At 47.1% G+C, this 23,704-nt stretch overlaps 1 protein-coding gene across 5 annotated transcripts in view; it reads right to left on the reverse strand.

Annotated features, from left to right (window-relative positions):
* Positions 1-315: 315 nt before the first annotated feature.
* Positions 316-23,704, reverse strand: part of Slc25a37 (solute carrier family 25 member 37) — a 42,422-nt gene continuing 19,033 nt past the window's right edge. The window contains exons 2-5 of one of the 5 annotated variants that reach the window (XM_006252266.4): positions 9,698-9,760; positions 7,780-8,008; positions 6,009-6,065; positions 316-3,758 (exon numbers count right to left, since the gene is read on the reverse strand). In XM_006252266.4, coding sequence (XP_006252328.2) covers positions 3,238-3,758; positions 6,009-6,065; positions 7,780-8,008; positions 9,698-9,760 — 870 coding nt within the window. In that variant the 3' untranslated portion in view covers positions 316-3,237. Of the gene's footprint in view, positions 3,840-6,006; positions 6,066-7,272; positions 7,580-7,779; positions 8,009-9,697; positions 9,761-10,485; positions 10,558-23,704 lie in introns of those variants that run through there. The other 4 variants (XM_017599697.3, XM_063274297.1, XM_017599698.3 and 1 more) reach the window with 4 other exon arrangements.

The raw sequence follows: 23,704 nt of genomic DNA on the forward strand, positions 1-23,704 counted from the left end.
CTCTTGGGAAAGTTCTACTCACTGGCTTTGGTTGTGATATTTTGGGAGTGTGGACTCTGGTGGACTGAGGCTCTCTCTATAATAGGTTCCTGACTGACTCTCCACAGAGGTATGTGCAAAGGGATGTAGTGGGATGGGGGTGAGGGAACCATCCTCCAGATATTAAATCCAAGTAGGAGGCCTCCAGGCAGTAGACTGTACACGAGCGCCCTCTGGTGACAAGACGATCAGCTTCCAATTCAACTAGTTCCTATGAGGTCTCCTGTGAACCCATTTGCCTGCCCCTTCTCTATCCCCACAAAGACCCCACAAGGCTTTCAGGATCGATTCTTTATTTTCTCCAGCTCCAGTGTTACAACTGTAGCAGCACACCAGACACCCACACATGTGAACACACCACTGCTCCCCAGACCCAAAAGCCGCATTTTAAGACATTCAAAAAGCAACATTGGGCCACTCTTAGCCCACACACTGTGCAACCCAGCAGTGGCACAGTTGTTGTTCACAGACACATATCCATAAATAAAGTTAAATAAAACCTTAGTGGCATAGCAGTATGTTGGAGATAAAGCACTGGGGTGACATTGGAGGGTGATGGTTCTAAGACATGAGATAGAGGGGACAGAGGGGACCAAGCTCATGTAAAAGTAGCTCTATTTAATCAAATTCTTTAAAAACTCAAGAATTAAGAGCATCCCATTTTAAAAAGATCAATATTTGTCTATAATAAATTAACACTCATTTAATATGGTTGGCTGCCACATAACCTGAACACACATATACACACATACACACCATATATATACACACACACACAGGTCAAAGTATTATCATTGTACCCAGGTTATGGCTCTCCTAATCTGGTCACTGGGCAGGGGAAGCATTTTCCTATCTAGAAATTTACAATGTCAAAAATTACAATCAACACACAGGCTAAAATGTGATGAGGTCAAGGAGAATTCCAACTGTGGAACTAAGGAGTGGGGGTACTGGCTACCACAGAACTCTTGTTGATTGCTTCCCAACTTTTAACTTTTTCCACAGACACATCCCTTGCTCAATCTTAGGGTGACTGGACGGGAGGCACAGGTTAAAAAGCTGTCCTCCTGCAGACCCACCAATCATCATGGGGAGGGCATAGCCAGAACAGGACCCCTGGACTTCAACCCCACAGAGTCCTGAAGTCCTGATCCTACCTTAAAAGGCCCTAAGCAAAGAGACTAGCCAAGTATTAGATAGCTGTAAAGAAAATCCAAAGAGAAGTCTTGTTTTTGCAGCAGGATTAGCCACCCGTGTATCAAAGGGTGGTGTGGGGACAGTTTAGGGTTTGACTTAAAGTTTACTTTAGACTCTACAATTTGACTTCCCCTCTCCATGTATAGGATTTAACACTACTCAACGCTAGCAGGGTAAGAGTAGAAACATTTTCTATTCTTTCTATCAAGTGATAACAGGACACCAGCCAGCCCAGAACACCAGTAAAACAGAAACCTGCAACCAGCCAGGAGGCCCTCAGGGAGCACAGGAAAGCATTTGAGAGGTGATTCTCTCAGAAAAGAAAAGTCAGCTGACCAGCGTGTAACTTCTCACAGCCTGAACAAAACCAAAAACCCGCATCCATGGGCACTGGATGGTACATGGTCCCAAAGGTGAAAATTCTCCAAGTACAAGCTGAATTTCTTCCCAGGCAGTATGACGTTCCATGGGAATTCAAGGTCTAAGCTTCCAGTGAGGAAGCATGCTAACCATGGCTTCCAAATGAAAACAGGGCCAGGGAAAAGCAAGCCCTGCTTCCTAATAGACAGTCAGAAGAGGGAAACTGAGACAATCCTCTCATCTCTGTGAAGATGGGAGACTGGACAACACAGGCTTGTGTTTTCTCAGAGATGATCTGACTGTACTTCAGAAAACAAAGCAGAGAGGATGTAGAAGACACAAGGCTGCTGAGCAGCTCTGGAGGGGCAGAGGGTCAGAGCGTGCTTCAGTCTCAGCTGGAGGGCTAGCCTCAGTGCAGTAAGAGGCTATGATGCTAAAGTCACAGAGCTGGAGGGCTAGCCTCAGTGCAGTAAGAGGCTATGATGCTAAAGTCACAGAGCTGGAACAGGGCAGGAGACAGATGAGTGCCAGAGATACTCAAAATCCCTAGACTGCAGGGGAAATGGGTCAAGAGGGGGCTAATAAAAAGACTTATAGGCCAGGTTAGCAGAAGTGCCCAGGAAGGAGGTTGCTGCAGAAATTAGTCCTAAGACAAAGGCAGGAACTGTCTCATGGACTCGCTAGGCAGACGGTGGCATCTCTAGTGCTAAGAGCTAGCCAGGTAGGCATTCATTCACGTCACTCACAGGGAAGGTTAAGGCCAGCCATTCTTATTCTACTGTGACAACCAGGCTGCTGAGATCTGAATGGGGGAGTCCACAGAGGGAGGAAGGTGCTCTAGGACCCCATTTTTGGTCCCGGAAGTCTTAGAAAAGACAGAAAGGCACTCGGGGTGACTACTTAAAAAGAAAAAAAAAAGCTCCAAGTGATAAGACTATTTTGATTTGTTTGCAACGTACCTTTTTCCCCATGAAAAGAGAAATTCAAAACATAAACTTTGTATTTATTATTTTACATTCAAGTTAAACTCCCACAGGAGGGGACTACACACAATTTCAGGCCACATAAAGCCATTTATTACTTTTATTCCTTGGGGGTTTTGTTGTTGTTGTTTGTTTTACTTCTCATGAAGGAAGAATTCAACTCTCTTATTTTTTTCTTTTTTTAAAAAGCAGGCCCATCATTCCCAACTCTAATACTATTTATGGACACACACAAGCACACACAATTTCAAAAATCTCTATGTAGAAAAATAAAGGATAAACATTATCCACCTATTTCAGACTGGGTAATGGTACTTTTATGTACATAAACTTTTTCTTTACTGTGTCACTGTTTGCCTCTTCGGTGCGATCTAAAGATCTAGTGAGAAGGCCACAGTGAGGCAGAAAAGCTACATTCCTCTCGGGGAAGGAGGAGAAAAAGCAACTTCTCCCTCTCCCTGAGTTTCTCCTGCCTACCACCACCTCGGATGTCCCCTCAGACAGCATGCTGGTCAGTGGAGGCTGGTCCTCCCTTTCCAAGGCACCAGGGAACGAAGGACCCGGCGCAAGCACCCTTCAGGACAAGACCTGGGTGCAAGGACAGGAGCATGGAGCTGGAACAAAAGATGCCGGAACCACTTCCCACTGCCCTGTTCCTTTAGTACAGAGTTCGATTCTCCAGCTGCCGCTTCGTAAGGAAATACTTGAAGAACTCATAAACAGACCAGGAGATGGCGGTGGAAGGCATCTGGTAGATGACTCGAGCCTGAATGCCTTTGAAGTACCCAGCAAGGCCGTTGAGCTGGTACACCGTCCGGAAGGCATTGGCCATGCCTGACAGCCGGCCACTGACATTAGCTAGGGAGAGTGCCATGTTCTCCTGCGTGTTGAGGAGGGTCTTGCAGACATCCAGCGGGGTGGTGGCAGCTGCAGCCAGCGCACCGGCCAGGCCTCCTGAGATGATGTGAGACTGTGGGTTATAGTCCCGGCGAGGGTTGACTTGCTCCTGCAGAAACTCATAGGTGATGAAGTGGATAGATTGGAAGGGGATGTTCATGGTCAGCTGTGTGGTGTAACTCCTGTAGAAGGCCCCCAACCCCTCGGTCCTCCACACTGTCCGGATACAACTGAGGGCTGACTGGTGCTGTGAGTTGTACATCTGCAATCGCTGTTTCACCACTGTGTCGGGTGGGGGATGAGCAACCAGCAGATGGGTGGGTGGTTTGGCCCCATCCCAGACGGGAGTGAGATGGGAAGCCAACCAATAAAGAGAAACAAGCATGTTAGAATACGCACCTGTCACAGGTACTAAGACAGCACACGTATAGCCCCAGCTAAGAGGCCATGGAAGGCCAGCTCCAGGTTGCCCACCTCAACTTTGTGACTCTGCACCAGAAACATAGGCACTACTAGACAATGTCCTGCCTGAAGCTTGAATGAGAAATGATTCCCAAATCAGGCGGTCACTTCGGGTTCCATTAGCTGGCCTGATCTCTGAAGTCCTAGCCTTCCATAAACTACCTGCAAATACCTCCCTCTCTCCTTGTCCCTAGGCTACGCATGGTGGCACATGCCATTAATTCCAGTCCTTAGAAGGCACAAACAGGTGGATCTCTATGAAGTTCTGGGCCAGCCTGGTCTACACAGGGCGTTCCAGGCTAGCTAAGAGTACATAGTGAGAACCTGTCTCAAAATAAAAAACACTGACCTACAAGAGTATCCCTGATTTCTCAGTGATCTATCTTCTCTGATTTTAGTCTCTATCACAGTACCTTGGGACCAACACTAGAATTACATCTGCCCAATTGAGTGATGTCTCCTTGGCTTTAAGGCAAAATGCACTGATGGTTCATAGGACCAGGGAGAATAAAGTGTATTCCCTAGAGTTTCAGTGGTCCCTACACACTGCCAAGACGCTGGGTCTTTAAATAGGGACCTAATCGAGTCAAGAGTCATGCCAAGGAGGGGAAGGGAGATGAGCACCATGTAAGTCCTACAAATACACCAACTCCAGGGTGTGGGGGCCGGAAGGATGGGTGGCTCCATGTAAAGGGCACTCGCTGCTCTTCCAAGGGACCTGGATTTGATTCCCGGCACCCATAGAGAGGCTCACAACTGTCTGCAACTCCTGTTCCAGGGGATCCCATATCCCCTCTTCTGGCTTCTGTGGGTACCAGGTACACACAAATGCATGCAAACAAAACACCCATCCACATAAAAAGCTTTTTAAAACATTAACACCAGGTATGGTAGCATTTACCTATAATCCTAGAAATCTGGTGGCTGAGTCAGAGGGATGGAGATTTCAAGACTAGCCTGAGTACACAACACCACCTTGTTGTTTTTCTAATTGTTTAATTAAACAAACTCTTCCCTTAGTTAACATTGACCAAGTGACTGTCACTGTCAGGTCCCTGAATAAATAGATATTTTTTAAAAAGAAAGAATCCTAAGATCTATACAGCTAGTCAATCCCTCTATACCATGATTCTGTATCCCCAGATTTAACTAACTGTATATGAAAATAACCAGGAAAGAAAAGAGTCTGTACCAAACATAAGCAGATCTTTTCCTTAGTGTTATTCCCTAAGGGATGTCACACAGCATCTACTTACACTGTACTGAACCCTAGGAGGAAGCCAGGGATGACTTAAGCAGGCATAAGGATGCCAAGTGGGTTATAAATTATGCCTTATTTTATGAGGACCCTCAAAATTTAAAAGAAGTAAGGTAGCCCCATTCAAAATGGCCACATTAATAATCCTATATGGTTACTGTTTCTGAAAATTTGCCATCATCTCACAAATTAAGAAAAAAAAATTGGCTGGATGTGCCTAAAATCCCAGTACTCAGGAGGCTGAGGCAGGAAGGTTCAGAGTTTGGGCTAACCTGGGCCTCAGAGAGAGTTTCAGGGCATCCTGGGTTGCATGGTGAGATTCTATGTTAGTGGGCTGGGTGATGCAACCCACAATGAGTGAGATGGGAACTGTTCCCTCTAGATTTATCTGTGACTAGAGACAATTAACAGGGTCAGGGGTGTGTGTGTGTGTGTGTGTGTGTGTGTGTGTGTGTGTGTGTGTGTGTGTGTGTGTTGTGCACACCCCTGAACACACAGGTTGTGATAACACGCAAAGCAATCTCCAGATATTCTGCCCCAGTGGGCCTGGGGCAGGGCCTAAAGATTTGTTTCTAACTCTTCCCAGGATGCTGCAGGGAGGCAGACAGCTCTACTTAGCTATCTCCACAGCAGGACACTCTAGAGCCCCAATGCTTGCTGGCTTTCTGGGGATCCCCAGCAATGTATGAGAAATGCAGTCTTCCTATAGGCTCCTATGAAGCCAGCCCTTGCCCCACCTTCCTCCCCCAGCTCCTCCAGCCTCTCTACCTATTCCCCACGGCCCCTCCCTAGAACCATGGAACGTTCATTACCTTCTGCTGGATTCATTACTGCATCGTGGAGTAGGGTGGCCATACTCCCAGCTATCCCTGCAAAACAAACTCCAGAAAATTACCCACTGTCACCTGTCGTTCTGGGAAGTCCCACGAACTTAAGTCAGAAAAACTCTGGACTTAGCTTTCTAAGGCTCAACGTTGCCTGGCAGTTCAGCCACGGTGAGCAAACTTGAAAATCTCTAAGTGATGGCAGAAACGCTGAATAGCAATAGGGAGAGGGCAGCTATCCAGAGCACTATCACATCTAAACCTCAGAGACTCCTGTGGTTTATCAATCAACCTCAGGAAAAGTTAGAGCTCAGGCCTTTCCCACTGGCTAGATTTGTACTCCCTTGTCTCCAGCCTTTGGGTACAGATCGCTCTCTGTGCCCTTAAGCTGAAGCTACTCAGAGGGATAAAATCGTGCATACAGCTAGTTGCCTTAGCTGGCGTCCAAGCATCCTTAAGACCGGCCTTGTGAATAAACAACTTCCCCTGAAGTCTCCTCCAGCCAGGTTCTGAAAGCCTGAATTGGCCCTGGAATTTCTGCTTCTGGCTTCCCAGCGCCTGTCACAGCAGTGCAGCTATCATTACAGTGCCCAGTAGAAAGAGGGCAGTATGAGGGACAGGCTACCGGCCACCTCTCAGGTAGGCACCGAGACATAGACATACACACAATAATCTCCAGAAAGGTGACAGTGACCACAGCAATTACCACAGTGCTGCAGGGATAGCACTGGGCAGACCCTGGTGTGGGGGCTGAGTTTTGTCAAGTCTCCTGTCTCCTTCAAGGGTGAGATGAGGGTCTGCCACCCTCTCAGAATCATGGGGGCATGGCTCTTGGTGACTGAAGCGATAAATTCAAAGGATGGTCACCAGCTGAAAGGCCAAAGGATGTCAGCAAAATGGCCGGGTATGCTTGCGCCTAAGGGTGGCTGACAGGAGGGCTACTGCTTTGTTCTGGGTAGGATAAAAAAGCAAAGAAGAAGAGAGTTACTGCTGATCACATCCTCATTCCTTAGAGTAAATTTTGTCAAAATAAACATTATTTTGTGTTGCTTTGCTATCCACAGTCCTCTCCCACCCACTGAAAAGCCCATTAAAGTGCCACCCTATGCTAAGACTTGGTCCAGTCCCTTGACTCCTGCCTTATATAAGAGCTGCCCCACAAATGCCCCATCTCCATCCACCTGCCCTCCCTAGATCAACCACAGCAAACTAGTTCAGCCCTGGCTTGCAGAAAGATGCGATTCAGACACACAGAGGAGGCTGGGGGGATCAAAGGCCCGAATCTCCTGAAGCTTAAAGTGGGGATGGCCTTCCACAGTGGCTCGGAGTCCTCTGTCAGCATAAACCGTCTTGACCTTTCAAAGTTTAGTTAGATCCTGGTGCTGGAGATACCTGCTGTACCAGTTTTTAAATAGTCTCAAAGAAGCTGTCCTTTTCTGTATTTTGTTTTGCATCCAGCATTCAAAAGAAATTTTTTCCTATGACTGATCATTAATTGTTGAGTGTTTAAAAAAAAAAAAAGAAAAGAAAAGAAAAAGGCCACACAATAATAAATACCAAATATCAAAACACATCTACCACCAGCTTCCCCCAGAGAAAGAGGGATTGAATAAAAACGTGTGTGCACATTCAAGTGACCCTAGAGTCCTCTGTTCCTGAGCAAACAGCCGAGGAAGAAGGCTGCTGGGTCCCGGGGAAGAAGCCCCAGGGAGCAAGCACTGAAGAGCTTCCCAGCTCCAGACAAACACTTTCAAAATACCATTAGCTAGATGGCTGTTTCCTTGGTGGCTGAAAACGTCATTTAAAGTCCTTTTCATGTTTTCATAGCAGGCAAAATACATGGCGTGCGCAGGCCCCGCACCCATCATCATCACGTTCAGGCCCCGCAGGGGCCTCCAGAAGCCTTCAGTGTGCATGATCCTCTTGAGGGCGCCATAGATGCTTGTATACCGGGCTTTGGGATCTGGGTTCAAACTCTGCATCCGTGTCTGCGGGAGACAGAAAATATATATCAATAGGGGAGTTGATAGGTATGATAAGGGGGAAGGGACAACCCAGAGAACAGAAGGGAAACAAAGTGGTGAGACAGAAATGTACGGACTCCTCCATCAGTCTCCACAACTCGGAATTTGCACAGCCTCACAGCTTGTAGAAAAGATGGGTGAAGATGAGGAGAGGGAGAATGGAATACTGAGTGAGATCCCTGCTGAGTCCTGCCATAGGTAAGCTATGTGGTCTCTGGTAGAGCCTTTAGCCACCCTCGGCCTTCAAAACCCCTTCACAAACTTGGGTTCTTGAGTCTCTGGAGAAGAGCAGATCCTGGAGTCCCCACTTAGGATACCAAGATTCACGAACATTCAACCTTTTATAAAATGCTATAACAGTTGTGACCCATGCACACATCTCCAGATGATATCTGATGTATCAAAGGTGTTGTGTAAAGGCCTGAGGATGTGGCTCCATTGGCAGAATGTTTGCCTATCATGTACAAAGCCTTGGGTTTGAGCCCAAGAACCACATACATGAACCAAGCATGGTTGGGCATGCCTGCAGTCTCAACACTCAGGATGCAGAAGGTGTTGCCGAAGGAAAGGGGATGATAAGTTGGAGGTCACATTCATCTACAGAGCAAGTTCAAGCCCAGGCTAGGCTACATGAGACCCTGTCTCAAAGAACAAAAGGAACCAACTAACCAACTAACCAACCAACCAAAATCAAACAACATGAAGCACTGTCATCACCGAAAGAAATGCTATAGGGATTATGAGAGTGCTCTGTTCAGGAGCCAATGGCAAGCTCTAACGGTCTGCACCTGTTTAGTACAGGCGCACATTTTTCTGTATTTATTTTATTTTATGTGCATCGGTGTGACTGTCAGATCCCCTGGAACTGGAGTTACATATGGTTGTGAGCTGCCTGCCATGTTGGTGCTAGGGATTGAACCCAGATCCTCTGGAAGAGCAGCCAGTCCTCTTAACTACTGAGCCATCTCTCCAGCCCCATCTTTTCTGTAGTTATCCTGCACAGCTGGCTGCAGCTGCTGGTCTGGAGAGAGCCAAGTGAGTTATCATCCTCCTCCTGTCTACTCTGGTTTCAAGTCTTATGAATCCTTCCTCACCTGAACCTGTGTCCTGACAATTATTCCTCAGGCTATATGTGCCAGATCCTCTGGGCCTCCCCCATATCTTCCCCTTTAAGAATCTTCTACAGTATGGTTTTGTAAAGTAACACTAAGTTGAGGAAGCCATCCTCTTACTGCTCCCTATGCATAGAATTGTCTGTGTGTGAAGAGACCAGGGCTTACCTGGCTCTGTTGCCTGCCGACACTATCCAGGTCTGAAGAGCACTTGAGCAGATAGGAGGGTTCGTTTCATACTCCAAAGGCTAGGCTGAGGTACCCAAATACCTGATCAAACATCAGTGTACTCTAGATGATTCTCTAATATTTGTTGTGTTTTGTTTTGTTTAGATAAGGTTAACATTTAAACTCAGTTGCCCCTGACTGTGCAGGTCACTAGTGTGGTGTTGGTAGCTGTCCAGCCTGCTGGCCTGCCATGAAGGCTAAGAATGAACAGCCCCTACAGTGATGTGAGCCAGTTACTTAAAACAAATGATTTTTAGCCTAGTTCTCCAGTAACCCCTAGTTTAGAGACAGAAAAAGAGATCTGGGTACCCACCCTTCTTGGTCTTTTCCTCTGGAGAGTCTTGCTTATCACCTCAGTAGGAGAGACTTGAAACACCTGCCAAATGGTGAATGTATGTTCCTTCTTCCTCCCCTCTCTTCCCTTCCTTCACAAGCTGCCCCACCCCCACCCCCAGCCTATGGTGGGGGGATCTTCAACCTTTGGAGGCAGTATCCTTTAATTCCCAAGCAAAATCATATATAGCACCTAATCTATGCATTGGCAATGAGACAAAGGGCCCTGGGTGCCACTGTAGTACTTCCCTTCTATTCCCCAAAACAGAGCATCAACTCCCACCCTCAACCCCTCTCCCCATCCCTCACCCGGTGAACACTGTAAAAAACAGTAGCCTCAATTAGAAACCGTTTTCAAATTTCAGAACAGTCTGGACTCTAAAACTGCAGAGAACATGGGCATACTCTTGCCAACCAAGACCCAACCAACAACAGAAGTATTAGTTACCACTGGCCGTTGCAACAATTATCAGTTCCTCAAATAAATAAATGCATTTTTAATGCTTAATAGGGAAAGGAAGGAAGGAAGAGATGGAGGGTGGGAGGGAGGGACGAAGGGAAGGAGGGAGGAAAGAAGGAAAAGGAAAAGCAGGCCTAATGGTACGGGTTTGTAATCCTAGCCCCTCCAGGGACTAAGAAGTGAAGATCCAAAGTCCAAGACCATCTATCTGGGACTATATAATGAGTTCAAGAAGCTGGGTAGCTTAGTGAGACCCCGTCTAGAATTAAAAATGACAAAGCTGTGGCTACAGAGCAGTGGTAGAGCACCTGTCCAGCATGTACTAGATTCAGTCCTCAGCACCGCATAGAAACAGGTAGGAAGGATGCCTCTCCGTGTTCCTGTTAAAACAGACAAGTTATGATGGATGGGTGGGAGTATGGGGTAGGGGGGGTGGTAGTGGGATGGAGGGTTGACAATCAGAGAGGGCTTCCCTTTCTTAGTGGAATGGAGGAGGGCTTACATGAGGGGGTATTGGGAGGACAGCTGATATTGGTGTGTAAAGTGAATAAATAAATATATTTGATGATGATGATGATGATAATAATAATAATAATAATAATAATAATAACAACAACACAGCCAAGTTAAATGCAGCCTTATCAGAACTTCTCCTTTCCCTCCCACAGGCTGAGGGAAGCATCTCTGGCCCACCCTGAGGAGGCTGTAGCATCTGGAAACCCCTGAGAATGACAGTCCCTGGTTTATATGTTAGCTTCTGGTTCAATTGGAGGGTCTATTATAAGCAGACAAAAGCAGGGAGAAGAGTTAAGCAAGCGTTCATCCCTGGGAACAGAAGAAGCTGTCAGGGACGAACTTCCAGAAGGTTGAAATCAAAGTTTCAAGCAAATGAGGTCTTGCCTTTCACCAGGCCGTGTGTCCTGTGGCTGTCAGTGACAAAAAGCTAAAATCTCAGCATAACAGATGGTGCAATGCACAGTTTGCAGCCCCAGGCGGGCCTTGGCAGCCTAGGACTAGGGTGAATTCAGATCTCAAGGCTCTTGTTGCAACCCTGGTCAGTCAGTTCATCTTCTAAGTGTGAGTCAGATCCCTGGGAGAGTGGCTGGGAAACAAGATGACATCGTGTCTAGCTCCATCTCCATACTTAGTGATAAAGAAGTCGCTGGGGTTGGGGGGGTGTCTATGAAGAGGACTAAATGGATCTATAGGCTATAATCTACCAGAGAGCTGAGACACTACCACCCTTACTCTGGGTTCTAGCTCTCATTCATTGCAAAGACTCAGGCATGGAAGATGTACTAATCCTGTGTACCCAACAAATATTTGCTGAACAGATGGATGGATGAATTAATGGTGCAGCGGGTGGTTCTCCATCACCCAAGCCCACCTCCCTGAGCAAGAACTGTGTTCTTGGAGACTAAACCCATCCTTCACCATTGCCACCTTTTACCCACTCCTAACTGATGTCCACTATTCCTCAAGCTGTGGTATCCCCTCCAGAACAAGCCCTGAAGAGTCTGGGCTTATGGAAGAGAATGACTCTGGCCAGGCCCACACCTCTAAAGAGAGTTGCTGTCTTGTGCCTTTTCTCAGAGAATGAAACACTGGCTTACCACCTCCTCTGGTTTCTGTCATAGGGCCTGGGTCCTGCTAGGGTTTACACACACCATGTATGGTTGAGGATGCCCTTGTATCCAGAGTAGACAGAAACCGCAGAGACTGGCCTAAAAACTGAGGGCAAACAGGTAAGAAAACAGAGGCATTAGGAATAGCTGTGGCGAGGCCTCAGGCTAGACCAGGTGCTGCCTCCGGGAGTGGGTTCTGATTTGTGATGTAACTTACCTGATCCCCAACATGTTTGGTTTGAAAAGGAAAGAGAGGAGTGAAACTGGGTGTGGGGGAGGGGAGAGGGAGGTGTTAGCAGAATCACCTGGGAGAAACTGTGGCAAGAACCATGGGTACCATCTCAGCACACATGAATTCAAAATGTTTTTATTTCCTAAATTCCTCTGAGGATTCTAATCACTGCTGATTAGGAAGACCCATTGAAGGATCCTTTAGGCCCTGTCCAGGCCACTGATAATTTCAAATCCCATCCTCAGCAGTATGGGACTCACCTCTAGTCCTTTGAGGAGGGAGGTGAGAGGTGGTTGACGGACAGCAGTGGGCACAGAGTCAAGCAGGGTGACAGTGGGGTCCATAGTGTAGGCTTCTGAATCAACCTGAGGTAGCTTACCCTTGAATGTGCCTGTCTTCAGCTGTGATAACCATCCAGAGAGCTCTGGGGGAACACTGAATTGGCTGTCAGTCAATCACCATATATCCTTCACCCCTTTTATACATGCAAGATCATCCCAAAGGCCTTCCTTTACACACACATCCTTGATCGTAGAATCAACACTAATGCTTCTCGGGGAAGTCTGGGATTGACCTTGCATCCATTCCCACCCGCTTTTCTGATAAAGGTGTGATGCTTATTTAAACCCCACAGAACCTACTTGCACCAACCACCTAAGAGAGAGAAAGCCAACTGGGCATCTCTGTACTCTGGTGGATGCTTCAGTCCTGGGAAAGTTCGATGCTACTCACCTGGAGTACAGCGGCTGGCTGTGTGCATGGAGTGGGGCCAGTCAGGCCCTCACCAACCTGCAAAGAGTAACCACCCAGGCCATGGCACAGAAAGGGAAAAAGACAATGGAGTTTGTGTGCTGGGGGGACGTGTGACAGGAAGGAAAAGGATAAACACTGAGGTGGCAAAAGAAGATGCTCAGAAACTGACATGAATGTTGGTGTAGCTTCAGATGAGAGGTTGGAGTCAGGTGGGTAAGGAGTGAGGCGGAAGGATGCCAGAGAATATAATCAGTTCAACCGCTTGTTTTCAAGATTTTTGGGGAACTGTCTATAAAATATAAACGAAAAAGCTGGTGTTCTCTATCGTGTGGGTCAGAGGAGGAGAAGAGGTGAGTAAAAGCAACTCGAAAGAATGAAGGATGAGCAAAAATGTGGCTATCCACTCTACGGAGCACTACACCAATAGGAGGGCCTACCCTAGTCAAATCCATCCAGGCAAGGCAGAGAGGGGTAGCCAGGGGTGGGGGTAGTGGATGGTGGACATTGGTGCTTTATGGGCACAGGAGTTTGATTCTGCAGTAGGAAGAGTTCCGTAGACTGACAGCAGCCATACCCACACAGCAACATGAGTGCATGTGATGCTGATCTGTGTATAATAAATGGTAAGAATGGTAAAAGGGTGTGTGTGTGTGTGTGTGTGTGTCTGTCTGTCTGTCTGTCTGTCTAGGTAGGTGTGTTTGAAATGCACAGAGGCCACAAAAGGGGTATCAGGAATTGTCATCTATTGTTGGACACCTATTCCTTTGAGACTGCTTCTTTCCCTGAACCTGGGAGACTCAATATTCTCAAGCTGGAGGTTTGCAGGCCCCAAGCATCTTGTCTCATCTCCCAGGGAGCTGGGGTTGCAGCATGCACAAAATGACTGCCTTATTATATGGATGCTGGAATCTAAATTCCAGACCACAGGACTGCAAAGCAAGTACACTTAACAACTGAGCCATCTCTCCAGCCCTAGCTTAAAAATGGTATATATTTATTTATTATATATGAAATTATAATTTTTAAAATAAAGACATGAGAAGGGAGAGAATGAAGGAAATGAACAAATTACAACAAAGAATATGCAGAGAAGACACATATGCGCACACACACACACACACACACACACAAGAAAGAATTCAGTCATCTGGGTTATATTGTCATCATCATCATCTTAAATTTTATGTTTATTTGTGTGTATTTGGGTATGGATGTGGGCAAGCATTTGCTGTGCTGCACACGGGAGGATGAGAGGCTAACCTGTAAGGGATTAATTCTCTCCTTTCTGCCAAGTGTGAAATGGGGATCAACCTCAGGCTACAAGGCTCTATGGCAAGAGCCTTTTATTTGCTGAACCATCCCATCTGGATGTCAGCCCCTGCATTGGACTGAGCTTGCCTTCCCTTCCATTCCATTCCCATGGCTGGACTGTAATTCTACCTCTTAGAAATTCATTACACAGAGCAGCATGTGGCAGGCTCTGAGAAGCCATTCAGGAAAGAAACTCGTTTAGCTAGTTTTAACCAGGCACTTCCTAAACATGTGTTCTTGGCCTCACGAGTGATTTTTTTCACTTAACAAGCAGTTACACTTGGCCAGGCATCCTTGTAAAAACACAGCTGGGGCCAACAGACAGACCTCTAAGGCTCTTACACTGGGAGTATGCCTATGTCGGAGACCCTGAGGCAGCCCCTACAAGGAAGGCCCAGAACAGTCAGCAGGGAGCAGTGTGGAGACAACAGGGAGCCCTGAGCAGCAGCAAGTGCACTGCATGTCTTTCTGCACCTGAGCTTTCCCTAGCCTCCTCCTACACCTCTGTCATTCACTCTCAAGGGGGCAGCAAATAGCAGAGTGCTCTGGGGCTCTGGCCTAGCTCTGTCATTCCGAGTGTGGCATGCTCAGGTCCCCTTGGGAACCAGGTGCAAGGTATAAGAGGGATGACAAGAGGGCAATAACACACGCATGGGTGGGGTTCCTTCCATAAGCTTCCAGAGAGATTGGGAGAGGGACCATCTCTTTCTCAAACCCTCCCCAGGACGGCAAGACAGACAGGTAAGCCCAGTCTGTTCTCTTCCCTGGGGGAGGGGGAGGAGGAAGGAGAGTGGAAAATGTGTGTGCTGTCCCAGGTGAGCTTATGGATCATATAACCAGAGGTGAAGAGCCCGAGGAGTTCAACCCTGTATTTAAATAGGAAACTGGGACCCCAAAAGCACCCTCTCCATCTTCTGATGGGTGGGGACTGTGGAAGCTGGGTTCAACCCCCAAAAGAGAAAAGGCCCCGAAGGGAGGCCTCAGATCTCCCTAAAGAGCCTGCTCAGGACGCTGGCCCATGCCAGCCTATGCACCAGTGTGTCATCGCTAAGCCACTGACTCCCTGCCCAACAACCCAGAGGAGCTGGTGACTTTCAACCTCCCGGCTCAAATTTCTGAACAAAGGGTGGGGAGAGGACCTTCCCTAGTTCAAAATGTGGGTGGCACTGCCAGGATCAGAAGATAACATGAAAGCCAAGAATAGGGATACAGACAGGGTGCGGGCCTGGTATGAACATACATCCAGCTTCCCCAGGGACCAACGCTGATCCTAGAATGCCCAACAACCTGTGTACCCCTGTTCTAGACATTCCCTGAAAAAGAGAAGTAAGGAAAGGCACCCAGGAAATGCTAGAAAAAGGTCGGACAGCCGTAGCTTCTACTGCTAGGGTCAGCTCAGGAATATAAAATCAGACGGGCAACTTCCATACTAGCTGTCTACCGGTGTCAGCAAGCAGCAGAAACTTTATTATATCCAGTCTCTCTCTCGCTCTCTCGCTCTCTCGCTCTCTCGCTCTCTCGCTCTCTCGCTCTCTCGCTCTCTCCTCTCACACACTCACACACACACACACACACACACACACACACACACACACAAACACACACACTGTACTGTGTTCCCTCCATACTAGGAACCAAGGCAGCTCTGCAGACACACAAGGCCAGCTGCCACCCACAGCCACCCACAATACAGAGGATGGGGCCTAGGAGCTCCCCAGTCCCCAGGACCGCCCACTGACTCATCCCACTGCAGATCACAAGCCCAAGGTCATCGGAGTCTCCTCTAGACAATTGTTCTGTGGGAAGTCTTCTCAAGTGAAACTGTATTCACCCAGGCCTTGGAGAGCCATGTCCCTTCTTCCAGAATCCTTCTGAAGTACATACTATAGATGTGGAACTCCAAAACACAAGGAACAGCACAAGCAGTGAAAGCACTCAAAATTCAGGTGCAAATTACCAATGCCCCTAACCATACAACACACCTAAACCACCAGTACCTCTAATCCACCAGCATCCCTAACTCACCAGCATCCCTAAATTAGAACCCACACCCTTTTCATGCTGCTCCACAGAAGACAGACTCATAGTGAAGCTTTTATGGAATCATCCTGCTCCTTTAAAATCCTGTTTAAAATACGGCCTGCCAGTACCATTCTCACACCCTCACTAACCGAGGGTGAAGTGTACACTAAGTCCTGAAGGAGAAACTGACATTTATGATGTGCCACACACATCCAGCTTTACCCACGAGCTCTGAACTCCAACTCATGCTTTGCTGGTTTGTTTTTTTAAGTTAGTTTTTAAAAATCAACATACAAAGAATTTTATTACAGTACTTTTCCCACAAGTCAATACACTTTGTTGTAATTCATCACCCGTGCTTTGATTTTATATCATCCTTAGAAACCACAGACAGAGAACATACTTGCCTATCCAGACATGCATATGTGTATATTTAACCAAGAGAAAAACTGTGTCCTTGGATGTTTATTGATCAACAAGAGAATATGACTTCCCCGAGAGTGGTCACTACTGTCTTCTCAAACAGCACACACAACGAGCGTTCCAGAACATATATTCTGTATGAACAGAGACCTCCCATGCATGCTGAAATGCCCCCTCCTGAAACACCCCTAATTGGGAGCAAGCAGAAAGGCTAGTCCACCTGCTGTACCAGTTAGAAGGACAGCATTAGATACAGAGAGGAGAAGGAAGTCAGGATGAAGTATGGTCCCTGAAGGGTTCCACTGTTCACTCATGAACCCCAGGGATCCCCATTTTCAGAAGTGTTATGTTCACTGTTCCATAGTCCCACATTTCTAGCTACCTATGATTACAAAGTATCCTCCCAGCTGCCGCTCACCCTGTAGGAACAATGCTTAAACCTCCAAGGTGTGCTGTAGGAATTACTGCTAGTTTTGTATGGTTGCTTTGTTTCCATTGCTGTGCTAAGCATCAAACCAGGGTCTTATGCCTGCCACGCAAACACTCTACTGACTAAGCTAGACCCCCAGCCAAGACACTTACTGTTTCTGGGGACAAAGTACATCATGTGTTGGATGGAATTCCACCTTGGCAAGAGTAACAAAGTTCCTCAGGTAGTCTGAAGGAACCACAGCATCAAGCCTGCTTCTCCTCCCATGGCCACAGTGGAGCGCACCAAGGTACAAAAACACACCTTCAAGGTGGAGGGTAGCAAGAAAGGGGCCACTAGGAAGTGACAGAGCATCAAGCTGTCAGAGCAGAACTGTCATTATAGTTCTTTCTGTACTGCTTAATTTGTTTAGACTATGTTACCCTGAGAAAAATAGAAGGAAAGTGCGATCATGGAGGGTAAGGAGACAATGACATAGTTGAGATGGGGAGATGGACATGTGGGAGTATTTAGAAAAAATAGGACCACCTGGATTTGTGCAGCTATCTAGGAAACAAGATTGTGTGGCTGGGGCATGGTGTGCAGGACCCCCAGAACAAGACTCAGAGAAACAGCTGGATCATTATTACACGGGCATCTGGAAATGGCCCAAAGAAAGGCGGTTAGGATCAGACCATGGAGAGGAGGACCAGAATCTAGCCAATGAATCTGGAATGTAAGCAAGTGACTTTCCACGCATGACTATACACTGCTTATAACAGTGGGAGGATCGACAGCAGGAAATGTCAGACATTTAGCTAGACAGATGAATCCAGAGACAGCCACATACAACTGGAGCCTGCCCTTCAGGATCCCCAAACAGGTTGCCTGTTCCGTCCAAAGCTGTGGCCACTATAACGTTACACCGCTCAGGCTTCCCCTCTACCTAGGGCAGCAGCTTACAGTAGTATAGGATATGGTTCCCATCCTGACCTCAGGAGCTGGACTTGGGCACTTCCCTTTCTCTAGAAGGTCCTACGGCAAGCAGGAAGGGATAAAAGAATCCATGCCTGGCCCAAGTTCAGTTTATTCAGGACATTCTCAGAACACCCCATATGAGGCACACCCCAAGGATCAAATGCCCTCTACTCCTCAGGTGGATCAAACTCCCAGGATACCAGATAACAGGGCTGGGATCTCATGGGTCCAATGGTGACCTCACTGAGGGATAGAAGGGAAACCTGAGACACAGGTCACTCCTTCCCACTCTGAACAGGGATGCAGCCTATTCCAGCTTCTGTCAGTGCTAAACTCCGAGCCTTTCTTGTCTCTATTTACCAAAAATACTATAATAAAAGCAATAAAAGGAATGGCTACCCATCCCCATTTTATAAATGGGAAAACCAAGGTAGAGGGCCAGACAGCAGGCAACATGGCTCCAAATTCCTGGCTGTCCCCAGAGTCCTCTGCTTCTATGGTCACACTAAGTTACATGCAGCCATCTCCTTTGTGCCCAGTGTTGAGGAATAGGAAAAAAACAATGACTATCAAAGCCACCCAAAGCTCCCCCAAGTTCAAGTCCAGGCATTCCTGTCTATGCATGCTCTGTCTATGCAGGGCCTGCACCAATGGCCTCACCAGCTAAGTATTGAGCCACTTCCCGAATAGACCTCACGACCACAGATCTCCAACAGAACACAATATAGTGCTGGATCAACTGCATACCACCATTCAGTCTCCTGAAAAAGAATCTAAGCCAGATACTCCCTGAGGTCAGGGGCAGGTAGGGTATCTGAAAGCATGAAAGCATGGACCTCAATCAGTATTTGTGTCAGCATATTTTGTGCTGTAATGGAACACCTCTGGGTATAACACCAGCAGTGTTCATGGGCATCACAGTGCCATGGCCCTGGAAATCCAAGAGCACATCCTGATAATTTGGGGAAGACTCCCACATGATGGAAGTCAGAAAGCCAAATGCATGCAAGACAGTAGAACCAGCCCAACCCAGTCTTATCAGGAACTCACCCACTCCCATGGTAGTAGACTTATTCCTGGATCAGAAGCCTCAATCCATTCAGTAGGTCAGAGCCCTTGTCCCAGCCTCCCCGTAAAGGACCTGTTTCCCAACTGTGCTACAGTAGCAGTTCAATTTCTTTTCTTTCCTTTTTCCCCCAGAATATGTAATTTATCAGTATTTCTGACGTCAAAATGTATGGTCTTGATCTTCCCTTCTTGCCTTTGTACAAGGCCAAAAGAGACACACTGGCTGCTCTAACAGCCTTAAACCAGACTCCAGCAATATCGCCTAAGGCCTGACCTTTTCGACCAAATCCATTGTCTTTGTCAGTGAAGTTCAAGCAGCCATCCCTGAGCACAAACACTGTGATCTTGTTATCACTCTTGAGGAGCTGCACTTTGCCATGCTTTCTGGAAGCAGGAGTTGGATGTTTGACATCACCCCCTATGTTTTCCAAGAACAATTCTCTTTGCATAAGGAACATCTCCAAAAGGACTGACATTCAGGGTTATGCCAAAAAGGGCTTTCTTATATGGTTTATTATGCCTCTTTATCCCACTGGTGACCGAGGAGCTTCCTGGCAGTAAGGAGACTATGACACTGCCCACCTTGCCAGCACCAGGATCCAAAGAGCAGCAGTTCAATTTCAACATTGTTTTAACAGGATATTCCAAACAGTCCAGTATTCAAAGGCTAATAATGCTCACAAGAGACACAGTTGAACTCCCTGCTAATAAAGTGAACTTCTGAGGCCTTCCACTGACTCAGCCAGTTTTGAGGGGTTGAACAGCTTGTAAACACTCCATTCACAAGTAAGGACAAGATGTTGAGACAAACCGGAGAAACAGCATGTTACTTCTGCAAAATATAGGTAAGCTTGGCGTGCCACGATGAAAAAGAAATTTACATGGAAGAGTCCCCATGCAAGCACCACAAAAGGCCATTATGGGCAGGGTTGGGGGGGATGCTGTGAGAGAGTTTTTATTTGAGTTCCCATGGACTTCCCACTTTGCTCTGCTGAAGTAAGAGAGTCACTGAGGGACCAGACCCTCTGCCAGTCCTCCAACTGCATTTAGCTGGAAAACAAAACATAGTCTCAGAGTCTGCTGGAAATCTTCAGCCATCCACACAAAGTCTCTCAGGGACAGCCACGGCTCTCAAGGAATTTCAGGCTGTCTGAGGACACTCTTACTAGTAAACATATCAGTGCCTTAAAGATGGGGTGGGATGAAACAGAAATGGGATCAGGAGAGGCTTCATACACGCTCTGGGGCACTCAGCACAAGGCTGAGGACAATGGGACATGGGAAAGAGCTGGGAGTTTACCTGAGTTAGGGTCAGACCCTAAGAAGACCCAGCAACTTAGGTGGCACCCGTCTGCAAAAAGTCAAAGACACTGTGAAAAGCAGAAGGAAAAGAATGTGTGGGGGTCAAATAATGCCCTTTCCCATCTTTGGGGTCCTGCCTCAGCGTTTAGATTTAAACAGAAGGAAGACATGTAAGCAGTTTTCAGCGAAGTCTGTCAATTACTGCCTCGGTTCCAGTCTCCTGCAAGGTGGCCTGACAAGTTGTCAGAACAGTGAGAAACCTCTTACCCTCCAGCTAGGGCAGTCAACAGCTTTCTCCTTTCTCTCAGCATAAGACCCCTGGGGAGAATCCCAATACCTTAGGCTTCACTGTCTCAACAGTCTGACAGCCAAAGGGAGGGGCAGGCTCAGCTCCCTAGAATATCTTCATTCCTGACAGGAAGAGCTACAAGTTCATCGACCCGCTGATCTCCTCATTCATTAGCTGCAAGTTGATTTGAGGCCTTATACCTGGTTCAAGATCCAAGGAGACAAAGATGACCCAATCCTCCGCTCTCCACTCACTGAAGTCCCAGTTCAACTCTGTAACCTGGTAAATTATGTCACCTCTCTAACCTTTAGCTACCTCACCTGCAGAGCACCCCATTGTGTGTGCTTGTGCTTCCCATGATGAAGAAAGAGGAAACGGAAGCATATTGGTCAGCTAGGGCAGTGCGTAGGGTGGGAGCAAACCCACCCATAAACACCGTCTGCAGACGCCAGCACACCTGAGGCAACCCATCCATTCTGCCATCCCACTAAACAGAAGGAAAGCTAAGGCCCAGAGGAATGACGGACTCTCCTACAGTCACCCCTCTTCCCTTTTGCTTCTGAATGAAGGGATAAGAACTGCTTAAATTAATCCTGGTTATGTAACAAAGGAAACTTGGACAGCTAACTAGCATGGGGGATGGGGAGCTGTCACTAATATCAGCTTACATGGGCTAAAAAAGTCACAAACAAAAGTGCTCCAGGAAGCTCACTCACCTGGCCTCCTTGATCACCTTTATACCTATTGAAGTCCCAGCCTAGGACTGGAAAGGGTCCTTGAGTCCCAAGACACCCTAAAACTGTTGTGTGGTCTGTTATAAGCAAGCTCTCCTCTGTGGCAAGCCTTGGGCCTCTCTCAATGCCTTCTGGAGTGTTGGGAAAATAGAGCCAGGGTAGAGCCAGGTGTGGATTGAGGTCAGCTACTAGACTGAGCACAAGGGACCTCTCTCCCCTGCCCATGCCCCTTGGGACCCAGAGGACCTAGACCTCTCTCTCCACAGCCCTGAGGTGGGAGGCAGGGGTTCTGGCCTCTGAGATAGTCTAGGAATGCAAACCCAAAGCTAATGTTAATGTGGTGAGACTCACTTTACCAAACTAAAAGTCCTCCAAGCAGACCTAAATTCCTGTGCAGGTCAGGGACTCAGCGATCAGCAGAGGAGCTTGACATGTGGATTCCTGGTGCTTTTGTTCACCAGATGCTGTATGAACAAATAAGGCTTACACTGTCTCTAAGGAAACATTCAGTACCTATTTAACAGGTAGCACTGGCTATAAACAATGGTGTATCAGTGTGTAGGAGTGTTTGGTTGAAGGAGGTTAAGTCTACTGACATTAATGTACATTGGACATATTTGCAGCTTTAAAATACCTGTATTAAAAAAAATAACTCCACTTGTTCAAAAAACTTAAAACAGGCATGATGGTACACATCTAAAACCCCAGCACTTGGGAAGCTTCACTTAAGGCAGGAAGTGTCTAAGCTCAGAGCCAGCCAGGGAGACATATAATGAGACTCTGTCAGAAAGAGTCAACGGGGTAGAGGGGCTGAAAACCAGGAAAGACGCAAACCCTTGTGCACCTTAGTTACTATTCTATTGTTGTGAAGAGACACCATGACAAAGGCAACTTATAAAAGGAAGCGTTTAATTGGGGTCTTGCCTACAGTTTCAGAGGGCCAATCATCAGGATAGGGAGTGTCTTGGTATGCTGATAAGCTTGGTGCTAGAGCGGTAGTTGAGACCTTATAGCTTATCCTTAGGTTAGAGACAGAGTGACACTCAGCCTGGCATGGGCTGTTAATACCTTAAATCCTACCCCCACTGACACACCTCTTCCATATCAGCTCCACACCTCCTAATCCTTCCCAAACAGTTCCACCAAATGGAGACCTAACATTCAAATATATGAGCCTATGGGGGTCATTCTCATTCAAAGGCACTCTTTATTATTAGTAAGGAGGTTTAAAAAGACACCAAGGCAGCTCTTTGCAGACTTCCCAAGGATCTAGCAATTCCACCTGTGGGGAGTAGGGCTACACCTAGGAAAACTAAAAACAGAGCCTCAGAGAGAGATGTGGATGGGTAGAAAGAGCCCCATTGTCCACCACAGATAAAAACATTGTGGTCGGGGTTGGGGATTTAGCTCAGTGGTAGAGCACTTGCCTAGCAAGCACAAGGCCCTGGGTTCGGTCCCCAGCTCCGGAAAAAAAAAAAAAAAAAAAAAAAAAAAAAAAAAAAAAACATTGTGGTCTTAGCCATTCGATGGAATACTATCTAGCCTTTAAAAGGGTGAAAATTCTGACACTTGTTCTATTATGGATGAGCCTGGAAGACCGTATGCTGAGTGAAATAAGACAATTGCAAAAGCGGCTCTATTCTGATTCTGGTTACGTCAGGCACTCAAAGGAGTGGAATTTAAAAGAGATGGGGAGCAAAATGGGGAGTGCCAGGGTCTGGGGGAGGGAGAAATAGGAACTTGTTATTTAAGAGGCAGGTTTCAGTTTTGCAAGATGAAACGACGTCTGAGTCCAGCTACGTCATAAATAAGAGGTACTCAATACTGCTGAAGGGTATGCCTGCAAAGAGATGGCTCAGTCAGTGAGGTGCTTGCCAAAGAAGCAGGAAGACTCAACTGCAACCCCCACAATTTATGCACAAGTCAGGCCCAGAGGCAAGGAGGTAGAGACAAGTGGACCCTGGGAGCTCTCTGGGAAACCCCCTCTCTCCAAAGACAATGTGATCGGCTGGAGGGGTGGTTCAGCAGTTAAGCACATTGGCTGGTCTTATAGGGGACTTGGGTTCAGTTCCCAACATCTATGTGCAACTCCAGTTCTAGGATATCCAATGACCTCTTCTGAACTCTGTGGGCACCAGGCATACAGGTGGTGCAAAAACATAGACATACATGCAGGCAAAACACTCATACACATTTAAAAAAAAAAACAAAAGTGGTCTGGCAAGATGGCCCAACATGTAGAGAGATGCCTGCCACCAAACCTTACAATCTGAGTTTGTTACCCAGAACTCACGTGGTAGAAGAGTTGTCCTCTGACCTCCATATGCACACATGTTCCGTGTGTGTAAATACAATATATTTTTAAAATTAAAAAAAATGTG

This window comes from Rattus norvegicus, chromosome 15, assembly GCF_036323735.1.
Source record: "Rattus norvegicus strain BN/NHsdMcwi chromosome 15, GRCr8, whole genome shotgun sequence".
Taxonomy (NCBI): domain Eukaryota; kingdom Metazoa; phylum Chordata; class Mammalia; order Rodentia; family Muridae; genus Rattus; species Rattus norvegicus.